Genomic DNA, 21,258 nt, shown 5'->3' with positions numbered 1-21,258 from the left:
AAGGCACTTGACAAAGTCTCATATGGGAGGTTGGTCAAGAAGGTTCAGTCATTCAGCATTCAAGATGAGACAGTAAATTGGATGAGACACTGTCTGTGGGAGAAGCCAGTATGGTAGCAGATGGTTGCCTCTCTGACTGGAACCTGTGACTATTGGTGAGCCACAGGGATCAGTGCTGGATCTGTTGTTGTTTGTCATCTATATCAGTAATCTGGATGATAAGATGGTTAGGGATCAGCAAATTGGAGGATGAAACCGAGTCTGGGGATTCAGCGGACTGTGAGAAGACTATCATGGCTTGCAGTGCGATCTGGACCAGGTGGAAATATGGCTTGAGAAATGGAAAATGGAATTCAATGCAGAGAAGTGCGAGATGTTGCATGTTGGTAGGACCTACCAGGGTGGGTCTTACACAGTGACTGGTCGGACATGTAGGAGTGTTGTTGATGAAAGGGATCTGGGAATACAGGTCTATGTTTCACTAAAAGTGGTGTCACAGTTCGATAGGGACGGAAAGAAAGATTTTGGCACATAGTCCTTCATAAACCAAAGTACTGGATGGTATGTTATGTTGACTTTGTACAAGACATTGGTGATGCCTAATCTGGAGTATTGAGTGCAGTTTTGGTCATCAACCTACAGGAAAGATGTAAAAGGGGTTCAGAGATTTCAGAGAAATGCCAGGTCTGGAGGACTTGGGTTATAAGGAGAGACTGAAACAGGTCAGGACTTTATTCCTTGGAATGTAGAAGATTGAGGGGAGATTTGATGGAGGTATACCACAATTATGAGGATTATAGATGGGGTAAATGCAAGCTGGCTTTCTCCACTGAGATGGGGTGGGACTACAACCAGAAGCCATGGGTTAAGGGTGAAAGGTGAAAGGTTAATTGGAACATGAGGGGAATATTCTTCACACAGATCCGGGTGTGGGATGAGCAGCCAGCAGAAGTGGTGCATGCGAGCTCAATTTCAAAATTTAAGAGGTTTGCATAGGTACTTGGATGAAAGGGGTATGGGAGTAGAAAGTTTAAATAGTTCAACACAAACTGGGCCTGTTTCTGTGTTGTACTTTTCCATGACAAGAACCTTAAATAATACTACCATTCACTCGAATTCCTTTTAAGAGCTGTGCAGACCAACCGTATATCTGAGTAGGAGAAATCCTCAATTCCAGAGTTTCTCCATGTCTCTCTAACATTGAGGCAAGTTACTGCAGTGGTTTGCCATTACCTTCTGCTGGGTGAGGGGCCAAAGAGATCACCAGCTCGTAACCCAGCACGGATGGAATGCGTGCAGGGGAGCCGGCCGGATTCACACTCAGGACCTTTCATCTCGAAGTCTGGCGCTGATGCGCCATGAGAGGGTTTCTGTTACTGTGGGGCCTGATACCCTTTCAGCTCAGTGGGAACAGGGAATAATACCATTGAAGAGAGTCAAACTGAGCCGTCACATATTGGAGATGGCAGAAATACCCCACCCTTATACAGCATCAGAGAGTTTGTGGGTATTTCCAGGTACCAGCACTGTGCCCGGTTCGAAGATGATTTCTCTCTCCAACTTGGGTTTAACCTCACTGTAACAGTGTGATAACAAATCAAACCTTGGCAACTCAAGTGATCTCATATCAAATGTTGTCCTTCACCCACTGATGGATTTTAAAATTTTTTACAGGTTAAAAACGACAAGGAATTTGTCTATGGGAATTCAAACACAACACACCAGTTGTGCTGTCTCTGTCTAGATATTTAAGGAGCAACAGATTCAAACAACCATCCTTCCTGCTCAGACTGTGGGGAGAGATTCACTCGGTCATCTGACCAACTGACACGTCCGTCATTTTACACAGGGGAGAGACCGTTCACCTGCTCAGACACTGGGAATGGATTCACTTGGTAATCTCAACTGAAGCTACACACTGGGCAAGGCCATTCAACTATTCTGTGAGTGGGAAGGGGTTCAGTCGGTCTTCCCGCCTGTGGACACACCAGTCAGTTCACCCTGGGCAGAGGCTGGTCATCTGCTGAATTTGTGGGGAAGGATTCACTCGGTCATCTGACCTAATGGCTCACCAGCGAGTTCACACCGAGGAGCGGCCGTTCACTTGCTCAGAATGTGGGAAGAGATTCACTCAGTTATCCAGCCTACAGAGACATCAGCGAGTTCACACTGGGGAGAAGCCGTTCACCTGCTCAGAATGTGGGAAGAGATTCACTCGGTCATCCCACCTACTTGAACACCTGCGAGTTCACACTGGGGAGAAGCCATTCTCCTGCTCAGAATGTGGGAAGGGATTCACTCAGTTATCCAACCTACAGAGACATCAGCGAGTTCACACTGGGGAGAAGCCGTTCACCTGCTCAGAATGTGGGGAAGGATTCACTGATTCATCCAGCAGACAGAAACATCAGCGAGTTCATAGCAGGCAGCGGCTGTTCACCTGCTCAGACTGTGGGAAGGGATTCACTTACTCATCTAATCTCAAGGTACATCAGCGAGTTCACACTGGTGACAGGCTGTTCACCTGCTCAGTCTGTGGGAAGGGATTCATTCAGTCATCCAAACTACTGAGTCATCAGCGAGTTCACACTGGGGAGAAGCCGTTCACCTGCTCAGAATGTGGGAAGAGATTCACTCGGTCATCCCACCTACTTGAACACCTGCGAGTTCACACTGGGGAGAAGCCATTCTCCTGCTCAGTCTGTGGGAAGGGATTCACTTGGTCATCTGGTCTCGAAAAACACCAGCAGGTTCACACTGGGTAGAGGCCGTTCACCTGCTCAGACTTGACAAAACTGTTTGACCAGGAAACAGAAATCTGGGAGCTTTGAGCTGGAACAGCAAGAGCAATAACCTGGAGTCCTGAAAAAGGAAGGAAATCAAGTTGAGATAAAAAAACATCAAAGCATCACTAAAAAGTTGTACTTTCACCTGCAGAGGGAATCAGACATGGCTGATCAAGCTATTGGGAAATCAGTTGAGCAACTCAAGCTAGAGAGAATGACAGCAAAACGATTGTTTTCTCGTCTGGCCAACAGTATTACCAGGACCTATGAAGACATGTCTGAAGAGGAGCTCAGAGTGAGTTTCAATAAACTCACAATAGAAGCCGAGGAAGTCATGAAAGCCAATGATGATGCGGAGGCCGGACTCACCGCAGAACGGGAGGCGGTGCTGAACACAGAGAAAGTAGCTGTGTTAACTGAACAGCAAAAAGCTGACCTGGCAAAGACGGCAAATGAGTGTGAGTTGAAACTAAAGGAAATCAGAAGGCTGATCCTGGAGACTCTTTGGACCAACTTTGGAAATGTTGAGTTGCTCATAGCACTACAAGCAGCAGAGGATGAATGTGAAGACGTCACTGCTGTACAACCTGATGGCCACCAGGAGGCGGACGGCTTCATGCTTAACCACCTGCAAGGACTGGTAAAGACAGCGAAGGAGGTGGGAACGATGGAACCGGCCAGGGGATCGGAAGCACCTTCAGAGTCGCCTAAAGGGGCTCAAACACCAAATCCCCAAGCTAGTTTCCAAGAAGGCCCACTTCATACAGGCAAGGAGAAAGGAGGACGCTGAAAGACTAACACCGACGGCATTGGGCTTTTCCTCCAATTTTCCCACGCCAGCCATCAGACTGAAACCGACGGCCCTTCACAAGTTTACTGGCAGCATTTTCACAGGTGGAGAAAGGACTGGGAAGCACTCCAGAGGCAGAGAGAGCCAACCGGTTCAAGAGAGGTGGAAAAGGTTCAACTGCTGGACAGTCTTGACGACAAAGTCAGAAGAGACCTTCGCCTCAAAACTTATAAAACTGCAGATGACATCTTCTGTGTTCTAGAAAACCGCTATGGAAATGGAGTGTGGAAATCGGAAGTGGGATAGTATTGGCGCAGCATGCGAGCCAAAATGCGGGGGTTGCGGCTGCGGAAACTGCCAGCCAGGCGGCAAAGGAATGACTCTTGCTGAAGAGAGGGAACTTGTATACAAATTCATATACAAAAAAAAATCAAAGCAATAGTGATAAGGGAGAAAGAAAGGCATGAATATTGACTTCTGTAACTTCTGTTAATGCCCCTCCTCCCCTTCTTACCTCATCCCTGACAAGCTTAGTTGCCCATCACTCCACTTGTTCTCCATCTCCCTCTGGTGCTCCCCTCCACCTTTCTTTCTCCCTAGGCCTCCTGTCCCATGATCCTTTCCCTTCTCCAGCGCTGTATCACTTTTGCCAATCACCTGTCCAGCTTTCAGCTTCACTCCACCCCCTCCGGTCCTCTCCTATCATTTTGCATTTCCCCCTCCCCCAACTGCTTTCAAATCTCTTAGTATCTTTCCTTTCTGTTAGTTCTGACGAAGGGTCTCGGCCAGAGCCGTTGACAGTGCTTCTCCCTATAGATGCTGCCTGGCCTGCTGTGTTCCACCAGCATTGTGTGTGTGTTTGAATTTCCAGCATCTGCAGATTTCCTCGTGTTTGCACAATATACGAAGGATACTTCACATTATGGATCATATATACAAAAAAGTAAAATCAAAGCAATAGTGATAAGCGTGGATGCTGAAAAGGCATTTGATTCGGTTAATTGGAATTTTCTTTACAGAGTTTTACATAGAGTTGGTTTCCATAACAATTATTAAAACTATACAGGCACGATATGACAACCCTACCGCTAGGATTAAAATCAATGGATATTTAATCAAATAGTCTTACCCTAGAAAGGGGCACAAGACAGGGTTTTGCATGGTCAGCACTACTCTTCGCATTATATCTGGAACCATTAGCTCAATACATCAGACAAAGTGGGGAATTACTAGTAAAGGGGCAGAGCATAAATTGGCTTGTTACGTGGATGACATTTTGATCTATCTAGGGCAACCAACATACTCTTTACCTGAATTGATGCAATCCTTTGAACAATATGGTCAATTATCAGGATACAGGATCAACATAGATAAAACCCAATTACTTTCATATTACTACAGCCCAGCAAGAGAAATTGAAAGTAGATAACCCCGGGCATGGCACACAGAGTCTTTCAAATATTTGGGCATCATTATGCCAAAAGATTAGGCAACATTATCAGAATGTAATTATCAGCCTTTATATAAAAAGAACATTAAGGAATATATAGCAAGATGGAACCCGATTCCTTTCTTTTAGTTTCAGTTCAAGGAGTGAGTCTATTATAATGAATACACTGCCCAGACTGTTATAGCTCTTTCAGCCCCTACCAATAGAGATTAATCAAAATCAATTCAATGAATGGAACAAGATGTTATCAAGGTATATTTGGCAAGGTAAAAGGCCTAGAGTTCATCTCAAAACTTTGCAATTAGCAAAGGAAAAGGGTGAATGTGGCCTCTTCGAGGTTATTATTTTGCAGCACAGTTGAGAGCTGTGATGTGCTGGAGCAACCCATCGTATGACGCACAAAGGAAAAACATTGAGGAGCGGGTACTTCCCATCCCCATACAAGCAGTTTTGGCTGATAATAACTTGCAAAGGTACATAAATACTATTGATAATCCATGGGTGAAATTGACTCTTAATATGGAAAACTATTATAAAAGAATATAATCTCGAGGGAGATACTGCAATTCTTCAATGGTGTGCATATAACTCAGATTTTACACCAAATAAATTGGATGCTAGATTTAAGGACTGGACAGCTAAAGGAATAACAGTTCTTTGCAACATAATGAAAGAAGGAATACTGTGACAGTATGTAAATAGGATGCTTAAAATTGTATCCAAGGCAAGCACATGCATGATAGAGCTATTTAGAAAAGCATATAATTCAGATAACGGTAGTAGAATTATTACAAGCATGTATAAGAGTTTGTCAAATCTTAAAACATATTTGACTTCAAACATTAAAACAAAATGGGAGAAGGAAGGAGGGATAATTATATCTGAGGAAGAATGGACAATAATATGGAGGTATCAATGGAAGTGTACCAGTTCTCAGAAATGGAGGGAGTTCGGATGGAAAAACTTGATAAGATATTTCATTACACCCTCCCAGAAATCCCATTATGATAGTAACATCACTGTTTGCTGGAGAAACTGTGGACATTGAAATGCAAATCATTATTATATTTTTTGTGACTGCCCTGTTATCAAAAGCTATTGGAGGGGGATACACAATGCCCTACATGGCATCGTTAGATATGAAATACCCTTGGGGAGTAAGACCATATATTTTGGATGTATACCTCAATGGTTGAAAAAAGATAAATATTTAATGAATATATTGTTGGCAGCTGGTAAAAAGACTGTTACTAGGAAATGGTTATCACAGGAGAGCCCAACTTTAAATGCATGGATGGAAATTACAATGGACAAGATGGAGAAGATAATCATAATCTGGAACAAATTGATTCATACTGGGAAAAATGGTTTAACTACATAATCCCTCTAGGCCTGCTTTTATTCTCACAAATCAATGAATATGTTATAAAAAAAGATCACTCCCTACTTGTACATAGTTTTTTTTTCCTTTTGCTTGTTTTTTCTTTCACACTTATAGAAGTGTATACCTCAGATAAATTCTATGTGGGGATTTGTGGCATATATGATTATATGATATATATTTACAATGTCTGAAATACATCTTCTGGAAATTTTTGTTTTATGATGAACTTCAATAAAAAAAACGAAAAAACAGTCAGATAATACTTTTAAGTATATATTTTCATCAAAAATGAACAGGATTCAGCACTCCATGTGTGTATTTGCAATCGTGATAAGAAATACAGACCAGAACACGTACATGAGAGGCCAACTCAGAACAATCAATCATCACTCCGGAAGAAAACTTTAACCAGTGGAATGAGTAGGACCCTCCATGGGAGACATCCCAATGATCTGAGTAGACTAGGTGGTGACAAGGAAGCCTTGAGCACCTGACTGAGAGTTGGAGACCTCTCCCCCTAAAAAACAAAGGAGTTCCTTGCAGAAATACAGGACAAGTTGTTTGACAAAAGGGGGGAAACATCAAAAATACATGAAATATTAACAAATGAGGAAGTTAGTGCAGAAAATGCCAGAGAAATCAGACACAATCCAACACATTCCAGGATCCTGCAGCAGATTTACTCAATCTGATTACTTACAAAGTTACAAAGAAATGGCAAATATCATTCACTAAAATCTTGCTTTAAAATACAAACTCATGAATGCCCTCCATCACTTCATAAAGGTACAATAAATTCAAGCCCAATACAGTTTTAGTGTCAAAATCTTGCAAATTAGATGATAATCAATACATTATTTCAGATAGGACAATCCATAAGAACCATCCAGATATAATATTACAGGATAAACAAACAGGAACAACTCCCCCAACAGATAAAACCATTCCCAACACACACATGTTCCTCAACCAGTGGAGCACCGCACCCCAGGTATTGTTTGTGTCATCAGTCAGACAACCAAATTATTTTCTCTGTCAATCAGCTTCCAAATGTTGCTACTCTGTCATTCATTGCCTCATTCTGCTGCTGATCCCCTTCTCATCATATGTTCTTACGTCAAATATCATCCAGACCCCCAAACTCTGCCCTGTGCAGACTCGCCTCTGGTTTCCGACCCTGCTTCATTGAGCATTCAACTAATCGTTTCCCATTCTGCTTTCAGTTTTTAGAGAACAGTGGTGTTCTCTAACAACACTTTAGAAGCAGGGAAAGTGACCCATAATGTGGAAATGAGATGTGATTAAGGAGTTTAACTGAAGAACATCTCAGACAGAACTGCAGTCAGCTCGACTTCTTCAGTCAGCAGAAAATTCAAGGGAAACCTTTTCACCCACAGAGTGGTGACTGTTAGGAACCCATCACCACAGGGAGAGTGAGAGGGGGAAAACCGGAGGATTTACAAGGACTGTTGTGGACAGAATCACTGGGTCCAGCTGGCCCGAGTTGACTCTCTACTGTACACTAGGTGTGTTGTAAATTCACCAAGACAGAGTTTAACATAGAACTGATTTATTTGTCTTAGACCCAGAATATTAAACTCCCGTCCCATTAAAGGTGAATGTGCTGCAGAAAAAACTCCTCCCATGCCCAGTGACCAGGGTGCAGGACTGGGTGTGGTGAGCAGCAGCAATAATTGCAGAGTTCAGCACCGACAGTCAGTCTCGAACTTGCATTCAGCAACAGTGATGGACAAATATCCAGCATGCAGCCTATTGAAACTTTCTCCCCAGTGTGAAACTGGTAGTCTGTCACAAGTATAACAATGTTTAGGTTATGACTAGAGGTGACAGTGCGAGGCTATCCAATGAGAGAAATGTTCTTTCTTGTGAGTTTGGAAGAGAGATTTTGTGCTCTTTTGCTGGGGAGAGATGAGAAGACGTGAATGGAGAGACTGGACCCTTTTTCTTTTTTTTTTGTTTTCTTTACTAACCTTGGGGTCAAAGTAAGAATTATAAAGCTCAATCATTTAATCACATATTGTGAACTGTTTTGTATTTCAGGGTACTGATTTACTACAGGGGACACGGCACACAGCATCCACCAAAACGAGATTTCTTTAGTTTGGCCGGGCTGCGGGTCTATCACCCCCCATATTAAGCTGAGGGCCAAAGCGAGAGTTACATGTGGTTAGATTAAAGAACACTGGGGCTGTCTACAAGACGGGTCAGAGCCGTCTCTATTTCCTGAGGTCCTTTAACATCTGCCGGACGATGCTGAGGATGTTCTATGAGTCTGTGGTGCCCAGTGCTATCGTGTTTGCTGTTGTGTGCTGGGGCAGCAGGCTGAGGGTAGCAGACACCAACTGAAACAACAAACTCATTCGTAAGGCCAGTGATGTTGTGGGGGTGGAACTGGACTCTCTGACGGTGGTGTCTGAAAAGGGGATGTTGTCCAAGTTGCATGCCATCTTGGACAATGTCTCCCATCCACTCCATAAAGTACTGGTTAGGCATAGGAGTACACTCAGCCAGAGACTCATTCCACTGAGATGTAAACCTGAGCGTCATAGGAAGTCATTCCTGCCTGTGGCCATCAAACTTTACAACTCCTCCCTCAGAGTTTCAGACACCCTGAGCCAATAGGCTGGTCTTGGACTGGTTTCCACTTAACCCTAGACATTGATAGAGCTTGTTTCTTATTATTGATTATTATTCCTACACTTCTATGTTTATTTTTGTTAACCTGCTTTATATGTGTATTTGTATTATTGATACTGTTTTGCTTATTTTACTAATAAACGCCTTTAGCTAAAATGATAGATTTCCCTTATCTGATCTGGTTGTGTGAGAAACCAGAAAGACAGGCAGCAGAAATGGATGTTGACGAGTTTCTGTTAAGTCCAGACTTTGTGGCATTAAAGAAGGCTAAAAAGTCTGAGTTTTGGGAAATGGTGGAGTCCTTGGAATTCAAGGAGGTTAAGAAAGGGATGATGATGGCAGAGATGCAACGTAAGATAGCTGAACATTATGTCACGATGCAGATATTCAAGGCAGAGTTGTTAGAACACTTTCCTGTAGGGAAAAAGTGGCCGTGAACCAGAAGTGGCCTAGAGATAAGTGGGTGGTGTTGTTACAAAGTGTACTTAAAAGGAAGGCTCAACGTGCATATGCAGTGTTGTCTATGGAGGCTGCAGAGGATTATGAGGAAGCAAAACTGGCTATCCTTCAGGCCTATGAGCTGGCACCTGAAGCCTATAGACAAGAGTTCAGGGACTTAAGGAAGCAGTGGAATCAGATGTTCACAGAGGTTACATACGACAAGTGTGTGTACTTTGACCGTTGGTGCGCTGCAGAAGGGGTTGAGGAGGATTTCTACTGCCTACGAAAGATGATCCTGATTGAAGAATTAAAAGATTGTGTTCCGGATAATGTCCGGAGATACCTGAATGAGAAGAAGAATAAGTCCATATCAGAATCTGCCAAGCTAGCAGATGAATACGCCTTAACCCATCAAATGAAATTTTCCCCAAATAAGTGCTACCACAGGAGTAGTAGGGGTGGTAGAGAAAGCCTAACGGCTAAGTCTGAGACTAAGCCGGGGTCTACCGGAAAAGACAAGGAGGAAAAGCCGTCTGGCAGGTCTCCTAGCGGTGTGTGTTATAACAGTGGGAAATCTGGCCACATAGCATCTAAGTGCTTTGCTCCAAAGAAGGAGACGGGGAAAGGAAAGGCGACCGCGCCGACGGGCTGTGTTAAGCCGGTTGAAATGCCGTTAAAAGAGGAGCTAAACCGAGTTCAGGAGGGATGTGAGAAATCCCTTTCAACCGGGTTGGTACCTGTGAGGGAGGGGTCACCCCCAGTGCCAGTAAGAATCTAGAGAGACACTGGGGCTTTTTAGTCCTTAATCCTAAGCAGAGCATTGGAATTCAATAGTGAGGCAGATACTGGTGACGTGAACGTGATAGAAGGGGTTGGAAAAGGAACTGAGGCCATACCGTTACATAAAGTATTTCTGAAGAGTGACCTGGTATCTGGACCAGTCACGACAGGGGTACGGGCTGCACTCCCGATACCCCATGTAGATGTCTTACTCGGGAATGACCTGGCCGGGGGGGATGTGTTCTCTGCAGTTCAGCTCACGAGTAAGCCTGCCAGGACTGAGCCCCCGCCCATAGTTCCTGAATTTAATCCCGCAGGTGCAGTCACCAGAAGAATGTCGAGGAAAGCTGTTAAGACAACCCCTGATTTAGCCGAGTCCAACCTTGATTTAGCTGAGACGTTTTTACCAGCCCCGTACCAGGAGAGGTTGGAGGGTGGTAAAACGGAGAATAGTGGGGCTAAAGAAAGTAAGGGAGACAAAGCAGAGTCAGTGTTGTCAAGGAACAGAATCTTGAAATTGGCCCATAAGATACCCCTGGGTGGACATTTTGGAGTGAGCAAGGAATTTATGGAGGCACAGAGCCAAGATGAGGAACAGATGTGGCAGTTAGAAGGTCCAGGGTTGGACACGGATGATGTTTCTGGATTGACAGAGCTGGTTGTAGTTGAAGAATTTAAGTGTGTTCTCAATAATGCAAAGGCTTTCCGAGATGAAAAGGATGCCGCTACCTTGAGGGAGTCCGCTGGGTTAGCAGACGAGGTTGTTTTAACCTGCAAGGTTGAGTTTACTCCAGATGGGTGTTGCCCAGAGAGTAACTGGGAGGATAAGGGGAACTTGGAATTTGAAACTGGGACTGGTATTGAAAGCCTAGAAGAGGCAGTTGTCCCATTGGCCTGTGTTCAGGTTACTGAACCTTGTGTGGAGACTCAGGAAAGGTCTGAAATGTCTGATTTGGTTAAAAAGGAATGCAATCCTTTTGGGTCAAATGGACTTGGTTCCATGAAGAAAGGGTTAACCTTGGCACCAGTAGAGAGTGAGGATTCTCAGTCACGTGTATTAAAAGTCAGTGATGAGATAAAAGCTGGTGAGATGGATGTTATTGAAGATACTGAGGGAAAAAGTGTTACTCGACTTTTGAATAAAGTAAATGTAAATTCGGGTTTGGTTCCAGGACTGTTGTGCAAAGGGAAGAGACCGTTAACTAAACAATGGTTTGTTAACAAGATGTTTGTTTTGAAATTTAAGGATAAACAACTTGGTGATGTTGCTCAAGTATGTGATTTGGAGAGGCAGAACTTAAAGTGTTGTTTTGGCCCAGAGAGACCATCTGCTAGTGTCATCAAGGAAACTAATCAAATTAAATATCCTGAAGATAAAATTAATGACCTGCTTAAAATTAATGAGTGGGTGTGGAAGTTCAGAAAATGGGCTTAGTTTATTTGGTGATCAGCTTTGTTTTTCTGGACGAAGCTTGTGAAAGTTAAAGATGATATCATAGCAGGTTGACTGAAAGTGAGGTTTAGCAGTAAACCAGAGATTACTATTTGCACAAACTTCTGTAATGTACTACATTATAATCACACATGTATTGGTTCACTCTTTATGATATACACCTAAGCTAAGAATTAACTCCACTGTAGAAAAAGAATTACTGTCACTTACCCTGGCATTACAGCAATTTGAGGTCGACATTTGTCCAGCGTAGAAACCAGTGATAGTCTATACTGATCACAACCCCTTGGTATTTTTGACAAACATGAAGAATAAAAATACATGGTTATTTAGTTGGAGTCTGTTGTTACAAGAATTTGATATTAAAATACAAAATGTAAAGGGAAATGACAATGTAATTGCTGATTGTTTATCCAGGTGTTAATTTGAAAGTATACCTGTGTTATCCTTGTAGTTAAAGACCACTTCTGTATTAGATTAGACTCTGTAATGTGCTTTACTAGTGAATTTTCAACCCGGTGAAGATTCTTTGAAGGGTGGGGGTGTTATGTGTGCTGAACAGACCTGATGGAAATGGGGTCCAGAGCTGACCCTTCCCCCCCCCCTTTGAGGACTATGCAGCTAATGAGAGTGAGAGAGAGATGAAGAACAGAGGTAGAGATATCTGCTACAGATAAGAGAGAGACGACTGATTTAGGTATTATGGCTGCTTCACTGATGGACAGGTAAACGAAACCTTTTGCTGCAGGGACACTTCTTTGCTCGTTAACATTCCTGAAGAGACAGCAGGAGTGGCCTAGCTTGATGGACATAGACATATTGAGTTGATGGATGGCTGATACCCCGTCAGTGGGGATAAAAGACGGGTCTGGGGAGACACTCTTCAAACACACCAGTGGACACTGACCGAGTGTTGTGCACCCACAGGAAGGTGGGGGCTTAGAGGACCGAATCAGAAGATCGGTCACAAAGGCTCACAGTGTGACGGCAGGGCTGGTGGGGACTTGTGTGTGTGTCCAGTCATGCCAGGGTGATGAGTCCACCACTGAAGAACAGTCTAGCTGAGAACGGAGGGGTCATAACCGAATGACCACAATGGTACAACGGAATAAGAAGACAACAGAAGGTTTGCTTGCTGCAGCTGCCCAATCTCTTGGTCGCTTTCTGCCCCCCTCTCTCTCTCTCCAATTGCAGCACAGCAACAGCTACCTCAGCATGGACGAACTGAACTGAACTTTATATTCTCTTATGACTATTCATATACCCCTAGATATTGATAGAGCTTGTTTATTATTGCTAACCTGTTTTATATGTATATTTGCATTATTGATACTCTTTGGTTTATTTTACTAATAAACACCTTTAGTTAAAGAACCACCAGACACCAACATATCCTTCCATTTCTGCTGGTCTGTTAACCCAGTTACTGGGTACGTAACAGCATACTTGACTTAGTATTATTTAATTATTTATGGTTTCATATTGCTATATTTCCTGTTCTTGGTTGGTGCGACTGTCACGAAACCCAATTTCCCTCAGGAATAATAAAGTATGTCTGTGTCTGATTACTGAGTTAATTGCTTACCACATTCACAGCAGGTGAACGGACACTCCCCGGTAAGAACTCAATGATGCCTACTTGGTTGATTTGGCTGAGAAAATCTTTTCCCGAAGTCTGAGCAGGTGATCAGCCTCTACCCAGTGTGAATTTGCTGATGTACCTTCAGCTTAGATGACCGAGTGAATCCCTTCCCACAGTCTGAGCAAGTGAATGGCCTCTCCCCGGTGTGAACTCGCTGATGTACCTTCAGTTGGGATGACCGAGTGAATCTCTTCCCACAGTTCGAGCAGGAGAACGGCCGCTCCCCAGTGTGAACTCGTCGGTGTGCCATTAGGGCGGACGACTGAGTGAATCCCTTCCCACAGTCTGAGCAGGTGAATGGCCTTTCGCCAGTGTGAACTGACTGGTGTGTGAGTAGGTCGGATGACTGAGTGAATCCCTTCCCACATTCTGAGCAAGTGAATGGTCTCTCTCCAGTGTGAACTCTCTGATGTGCCTTCAGTTGGGATGACTGAGTGAATCTCTTCCCACAGTCTGAGCAGGTGAATGGCCGCTCTCTGGTGTGAACTCGCTGGTGAGCCATTAGGTTAGATGACAAAATGAATCTTTCCCCACAAATTCAGCAGATGAAGAGCTTCTGCCCAGTGTGATCTGACTAGTGTGTCCACAGGTGGGAAGACGACTGAATCCTTTCTCACAAACAGAACAGGTGAATGGCCTTGTCCCGGTGTGAACTTGCTGATGTACCTTCAATTGAAATGACCGAGTAAATCCCTCGCCACAGTCTGAGCAGGAAGGATAATCGAGTGAATCCCTTGCTCCACTTCTTAAATATCAAAAGAGACAGCAAAACATGTGTGTTGTGTTAGACATTCCCATAGACAAATTCCTTGTCATTTTTAACCTGTGAAAAGATTTACAAAATCCATCAATTGGTGCAGAACAACATTTCAGCTGAGATCACTTGAGTTGTCAAGGTGTGTTCTGACATCACACTGTTACAGTGAAGTTTAACCCAATTTGGAGAGAGAAATCACCTTCTAACTGGGCACAGTGCTGGTATCTGGAATGACCATTGAACTCTCTGACGCTCTTCCTGTCTTTATAAGAATGGGTCATCTCTGCCATCTCCAATCTGTGACCTGGCTCAGTTTGACTCTCTCGATTGGTATTATTCCCTGTTCCCACTGAGCTGCATGGGTTCCTCCCCCACAGTAACTGAAACACTCTCACACAAATAGCCGGCAGTGCATTCCACGCACCCACCACTCTCTGTGTAAAAAAACTTACCCCTGACATCCCCTCGGTATATATTTCCAAGCACCTTAAAACTATGTCCCCTCGTGTTAGTGATTTCAGCCCTGGGAATAAACCTGTGGATATCCACATGATCAATACCCCTCATCAGCTTATACACCTAAAAATGCTCTAAACATAAACAATTAAATTATACATTGCTTTGAGTATTTGTCAGAAGTATACAACATTATGAGGGTAAAGATAGGGTAAATGGAAGGAGGATTTTCCACTGAGGTTGGGTACAATGATAACCAGAAGTCATAGGTAAGTGGAGAAGGTGAAAATTTAATGGGAACATTTGGAAAAGCTCTTTACTGAAATGGTTGTGAGAGGGTGGAATGAGATGTCAGCACAAGTGGTAAATATGAGCTCGGTTTCACCATTTAAAAGAAGTTTGGATGGGAGTGTGGATGGTAGGGGTATGGAGGGCGATGGTCCTGGTGCAGGTAGTTGCACAGCTTAAATGTTTTTTTCAGCATTGACTAGATGGGCCAAATAGCCTATTTCTGTACTGAACTTCTCCATGTTTCTATGTCAGAGAAGCTGGCCAAACTTGTTTGGAAGGGAAAAGGTAGGAGTGACAACGGAGCAGCAATGACTGGAGTTTCTGGGAGCATTTTGGAAGCTGAGTCATCGATGCATCCCAAAGAAGTGGAAGCATTGGAAAGGCAGGAGGACACAACCGTGGCTGAAATGAGAAGCCAAAGACAACATAAAAGCCAAAGAGAGGGGAAAACAAAAGAGCAAACATTATTTGGAAGCTTTTAGAACCTAACAGAAGACAACTAAAAAAAAGTCAGATGAGCGCAGGAAGTGGAATTATGATATTGTAGTCATTAATGAGTCTTGGCAGCACCCAACAGTCCGAGGCATTTAGAGGAACAAAATATCCGGGGCCTCAATATTTCCTGAAAATCAAGGTTCCCTGCACTGGTTACGTTTCAACTTTTATGTTTTTAGGCACATACAAACTCTACACTCTCAAAATTTCACTTCTCAATGCCTCCCACTTACCAAGTACTCCTTTGCCAGGAAACAGACTGTCCCAAGCCACACTTGTCAGATCCTTCCTGTTACCATCAAAATTGACTTTTCTCCAATTTAGAATATCAACCCGTGGTCCAGACCTCTCTTTCTCTATCTTTATTTTGAATTTCATGGCATTATGATCACTAATTTCTGTCACAAGCCCTGATCATTTCCTAACAGCTTATTGCACACTTCTACGTCAGGAATTTTACATACTGATTAAGGGCACATTTGAGAAACTCTACCCCATCTACCCCTTTTACACTATTCGAGTCCCAATCAATACAGGTAGTCCCTGAGTTACAAATGTCCGACTTACAGGCAACTTGTACTTACGAACAGAGGAAGGAGAATGCAGTCCGCCATTTTAAGTCATTGCCTCTACTGTGTTGAGTGTTTAACTTTGTATTGGGCTTAAATTTTTCTTAGTAAGATTTACCCTGACCCCACAAACCCCTCCCACCATTCCTGTCTTGGGGTCCGAGTCCATAGGACACTCAAAGCTGCGACGCAGGTTGACTCTCTGTTTAAGGCGATGTATATTGCATTGATCTTTATTAATCGTGGGAATGCGTTTAGAAGCAAGAGGTAATGTTGCAGCCATACAGGACCCTGGTCACACACAACTGTGCTCAATTCTGGTCGCCTTACTACAGGAAGAATGTGGAAACCTTCGAAAGAGTGCAGAGGAGGTTTACAAGGATGTTGCCTGGATTGGGGAGCATGCCTTATGAGAATAGGTGGAGTGAACGCGGCCATTTCTACTTGGAGAGACGGAGGATAAGAGGTGACCTGATAGAGATCCCTCTGATCATCGACACTGTGTAGGGTTTTGCATTTTACAGCGTACTGTCTCTCCACATTCGACCTACTGAGCTGCCAAGATGATCATCACTAATCAAATCTCACTGAGATTTCTCAGGTCCTGTTGAATCTATTGCCAAGTGCACAAGTACGGGAAGGTACAGGTACAGAGAAACACTGACTTGTAGCAGCATCACTGGCAAGTACATTCAGATAACACAGAGAACAGCAAATATACAATTCTCTGTCAGTAACAAGATAGAAACATGTTTTACTTCATCCTGCTAACAGGACCAGAACAACAGGGGCTGAGCGGCGGCTCATCTCAGACGGTTCGGTGTGAAGGTCTCACAACCCGGACCGACCCCGGCAGATTCTGTGAAGGAAGCGAGGCGAGGCCGCCAGTTCGGGAAAGTTCATCCCCTCCCCCTTCAGGTTGCACCGATCACCTTGTGTTTCTCTCTCCCTCCCCACCCCCACCTTTTATTCTCCAGTCCTGCCGAAGGGTTTCGGCTGCTAATGCCGACTGTATTCTTCCCCTAGATGCTGCCCGGCCTGCTGAGTTCCTCCAGCATTTGTGCGCTTTGCTCCCATTCCCAACATCTGCAGGCTTTATCTTGCTTGAGTTCTGGAAAGTTAACTCACTACCCACCGTCAGACTTCCCCGCTCGGAACCGGCTTCAATACTCACCGAAGGAAAATTGTTGGTGTTGCCCCACAGAGAATAATCCGCCTCCGGCTCCCCGTCCAAAGGGGCGAGAACCCCCTCCCAATCCCGAACACACCGCCAACCAACTTTCACAAAGAACGTAAAAACAACACTGCCTTTCCCGGGACTGTGAGCATGCGCATTGTGCTCATTGCGTCACGGGCGTTGGGCGGAGCATCGGAATCAAACCCGCAGATGCTACCGATCTGCGGTGAAACATGATCACGTGACTCGGTGACTGTTTCTTCCCCCTTCACATATTGCCCTACCCACCGCCGCATTTCCCAAAATATTTCATTATTTCCCTATATTATTTCCATCAGACAAGTATTTAGTTTTTCCCTCCATATCTTCCCCGATCCCTTTTCAGCCACCCCCAGGTCATAGAGTTCTCAGAGTTATAATTTCGATTCCCATCCCGTCCCGACACACAATTCAGAACCACCCCCGAAATGTGCGGGTTTCATTTAAATCAGTCTATGTTCATAAACAGTTATTTCTATTTACATTCCTCTGGCTTCATTGGACAGGAACACTGAAACATCAAGTGAGAAACAGCAGGATGTGGCCATTCAGCCCCTCTAACCGTCAGCAAGATGGCGGCTGCTCTTCCATCTCAGCCACATGTTTCTGCCCGATCGTCATTTCCTCGATCCCTTCGGTCTCCACACATCTGCCGGCCTCTTTTGTACGTGAGGACGATCACTGAGTCTCCACCGCCCTCTGTGGTGGGGATTGTTGTGGTTACATGATATGAACAGGAGACGCAGACAATTCTTCGAGAAGTTTAAACCTTTATTTGAAAACAAAGGCTGAGGCAATCAATGATCTTGTCACCGAAAGCCCGCCGAGCTCCGGTGTACAGCATTCTTTATAGTAATTTCTTATCTCAGTTACATTTCGGTTTCATCACCATACCCAATCAATTTTTAGTTGCATATCATCTATACATGAACTAATCAAACGCTCTTGCCCAGCTCTCGGTGCGCCACCAGTATTTCTTTCCACTTCACCTCTTGTGCCTCATTCCTGGCCACGGTTGTTTCTCAGTCAGCCTCCCTTAACCTCCCTCACATTTCCTGCTCATACCATCCTCCCTGTTATCTCTTCAGAAGCCATGCTGTTGGATATATGTACATTTCTGCTCATTAGTGTTGCTAATGCGAAACAGGTGTTCCTTAACTGCCACAGTATGTAGCTAAGAGAATACACGGTATCTAGTAAAAAATACATAGCAAAATGTGTCTAGTAAAATAATACATAGTAATATTCGGTACACAAGACTGATTACATTGTATAGTAAATAGCTACTACATAGTGATTATACTTCAGGTATATATTGTGATTATGTCATGTATATTTCTCAATAGGATTTACAGACATTCACCACCCTCGGAGTGGAGACATTTCCCCTCATCTCAGACCCGGACAGTCCATCCCTGTTTCAGAGACTGGGATCCCTGGTTCAACCGGTAATGATTTTCTGCATTTCAATGTGTTCACCTCTCAGTCCTCGATTCTCTAAATGAAAGGGTTATCACATTTGATCTTTCTTCGTATGATGACCCCACCACTCCAGGGATCAGTCTGGTGAATCTTCATTGCACTCTCTATAACAAATACTCTCTAACCTCTTTGTTAATCCTCTATGGAATTAATTTCCATCCTCTGCAGCCCCGTGTTGCCCCAACCCCTCACCTCCCACCCCTGTCACTATTTCCACCTTCCCACTTCCCCCCTCACCTGGATCCACCTCTCACTCCCCAGCTCTTGCCCCATCCCCACCCCGCACCTCTTTTCTCTGACTATTTCCCGTCCACTCTCACTTCAGAGGGAGGGTCTCGGCCCGAAATGTTGACTGTCCATTTCCCTCCACAGATGCTGTCCGACCCACTGAGTTCCTCCGGCAGTTTGTTCTTTGGTCTGTATAACCCGTGTTAGTATGGGGAGCGGGATTTTACACCATATTCCAGGTACAATCTCAACAAAGCACAAATAATTGTCACTTTGTCCTGACCATCAGCCCCGCTTGCAGGGCAACAGTCGGCTGGTGTTTGCCCCCAAGGCGGTGAATCCCTCTGCTCAACACCACCGTGGGCTCAGACATTTCAACAGATGAGCCCTCCACGTCCGCACCGGGACAAACATCCTGTCCGCCCCCTCTCACACCATCTTCACCCTTTCAATAAAATCCCCCCCTCCCTCCCTCCGCGGGATGACGTAAGACACCGCGCACCTGAGGGCAGATCCCGGTGTGGGGAGCCCGTGTGTGACGTCAGACGCGTGTGGGGTGTGCCCGACGTCACCTGCGGAAGAGCGCTCGTATTTAAAGCACATTAATGGACGTTTCTTATGATTTCGGTGGGACAACAACATTAATCACGGGTTTCATCACTGAATCCAGTGTTGTGAGATGTAAAGTCCCCTGTTAAGTGTCCGGCTGTGCCGTGTTGTTGGTGGAGTGGGCAGCGTGGTGTTTGTCTCGATTCGGGTCACAACACCAGCATTGCCAACGGGGTCCACACACAGTGTATTAGTCAACAGAAAACCTCTCGTCCCTGCAGTCTTTGTTTCCTGGTAAACTCAACACCCTGACAGTGTGGACCATAGATACCCCTTCCTCTCAGAGTCAGGGAATCACTCAGACAGCTGATCGCTGAGAGGAATTATATTTATTGGTCATTAAAGTTCGCCCAGATTCGTTTGGACGGATTTGATGTGGAGTTCGGGGTGTCACAGTGAAAGGGCCGGACGGCCGAACTCTCTCCGTTGTCCAAACATCCTTCCAGGTGAGGCGACACTTCACCTGTGAATCTTCCGGGGTCGCCTGTTGTGTCCGCTGCTCCCGATGCGTCCGCCCCCACACTGGTGACAGCGGCTCCTTCGCAGTTGTGCGGGGTAGGGTTTTTTATGGGGGCGGGGGATCGATGATAATATTCCCTTTTGTGCGGGAGGGGTGGGTCTGGGGGTTGATGATCGCAATGCCGTTTTTTTATGCGGGGGGTGGGGTGGGTGTGTGATTTTTCTCTCTGATAGATGCTGCCCGGCCTGCTGAGTTCCGCCAGCATTTTGTTTGTGTTGCTCTGAATTTCCAGCATCACAACTTTGTGGTGTTTGTGATTTAACTCTCCGTTGTCCCTCCCGCCTCCGGCCACGGCTGGTGCTGAAGAAGGGTCTGATTTTGGGTTTGTGGAAATCGGGGCCGGTTGGCGTGGAATTTCAACTTTGTAGGCCGAAGGGCTTGTATTGTGCTGTCGGTTTTCCATGTTTCTATGAAAAGTGTCGGGAACGAGCTCTGCCGGACGGCTGGAGGCTCCGGGCTCCCCCGATCCCGCAGCCCCGGTTTTAGCTTTGCACCAGCGTCCGGGCTGTGGGATCAGTTAGTTGTGGTTCCCGGGCTCGGAGTGGGATTGGGGTGAAGGGGATCTGTCTGTGTGTGCGTGGGTAGAGGTTGTGTGTGTACTTGGCCGTGGAGTGAGTGCATGGAAGGTGTGGGACCATAGTCGGGGACGGGGGAGGGTGGGGTTGCTGTTGTGAGAAAGTGGGATGATCGAACGTTCCGTGACCCGGGTCAAATAAAGTTGTAAACAGGGGAGGATCTGCTCCGTTGTGTCGGACGCTCGCGTGTCCTTTCAGGAAGCAGCAATTCTCTCTTCAAATTAATCGCTGTCTAATCTTGCTGTTAACATTGTGTTTGTTACAAAGCCCCAGTGTCTGGAAGAGCTGTCACCGTCATGGGCTGTTGATACAGATTGGGATGGCGGTGGGGTGTCAGTGACCTCTGTATCAGAGAACAACACGGGTTTCTACATCCTCCTGTGAGATATAAATGTCCTCACAGTGGATTCGGATCAGCTGGCATATCTGGAGTTTTCTAAAGGGAAAGGGAATAGCGAAGGGGCTGAGGAGAGAGAGTTTTAATCAGCAAACCGTCGTCCGCGGTGGAGGGATACAGGAGCTGTCTGATAGATCGTTTTACAGTAATTGTGTTTTTATATAATCTCACAGACGGTGACTGAGGAAGAAGCTTGTTGAGGGAGGAGACCCGGAGGTGAGCAGGTCAGACACGGTATCAGGAGAGTGACGGAGATGTGATTTCCTGTGTCACGGGTAC

At 45.1% G+C, this 21,258-nt stretch overlaps 2 protein-coding genes across 14 annotated transcripts in view; one reads left to right on the top strand and one right to left on the bottom strand.

The window, feature by feature from the left end:
• Window positions 1–17,270, bottom strand: part of LOC132390375 (zinc finger protein 239-like) — a 445,145-nt gene extending 427,875 nt beyond the window's left edge. For 5 of the 13 annotated variants that reach the window (XR_009510889.1, XR_009510883.1, XR_009510885.1 and 2 more), the window contains exons 1-2: window positions 17,127–17,270; window positions 11,953–14,207 (exon numbers count right to left, since the gene is read on the bottom strand). Coding sequence is in view for 1 of the 13 variants with exons in the window: in XM_059962994.1 (XP_059818977.1) it covers window positions 13,437–13,886 (450 nt within the window). In the remaining 12 variants the exon portion in view is untranslated. Of the gene's footprint in view, window positions 1–2,732; window positions 2,863–6,778; window positions 6,928–7,074; window positions 14,208–17,126 lie in introns of those variants that run through there. The other 8 variants (XR_009510892.1, XR_009510887.1, XR_009510893.1 and 5 more) reach the window with 8 other exon arrangements.
• LOC132390372 (zinc finger protein 214-like) lies at window positions 1,245–6,661 on the top strand. The gene has a single exon (XM_059962988.1). The coding sequence runs from the start codon at window positions 2,064–2,066 to the stop codon at window positions 2,763–2,765; it is 702 nt and encodes a 233-aa protein (XP_059818971.1). The 5' UTR covers window positions 1,245–2,063; the 3' UTR covers window positions 2,766–6,661.
• Window positions 17,271–21,258: the final 3,988 nt, after the last annotated feature.

This window comes from Hypanus sabinus, unplaced genomic scaffold, assembly GCF_030144855.1.
Source record: "Hypanus sabinus isolate sHypSab1 unplaced genomic scaffold, sHypSab1.hap1 scaffold_88, whole genome shotgun sequence".
In the NCBI taxonomy this organism is placed as follows: Eukaryota; Metazoa; Chordata; class Chondrichthyes; order Myliobatiformes; family Dasyatidae; genus Hypanus; species Hypanus sabinus.
This window is presented reverse-complemented; position numbering and strand designations above follow the sequence as displayed.

What these genes read in the sequence shown, in the direction of transcription:
- LOC132390372 (XM_059962988.1), top strand. Translation starts at nt 2,064, where the DNA reads ATGGCTCACCAGCGAGTTCACACCGAGGAGCGGCCGTTCACTTGCTCA.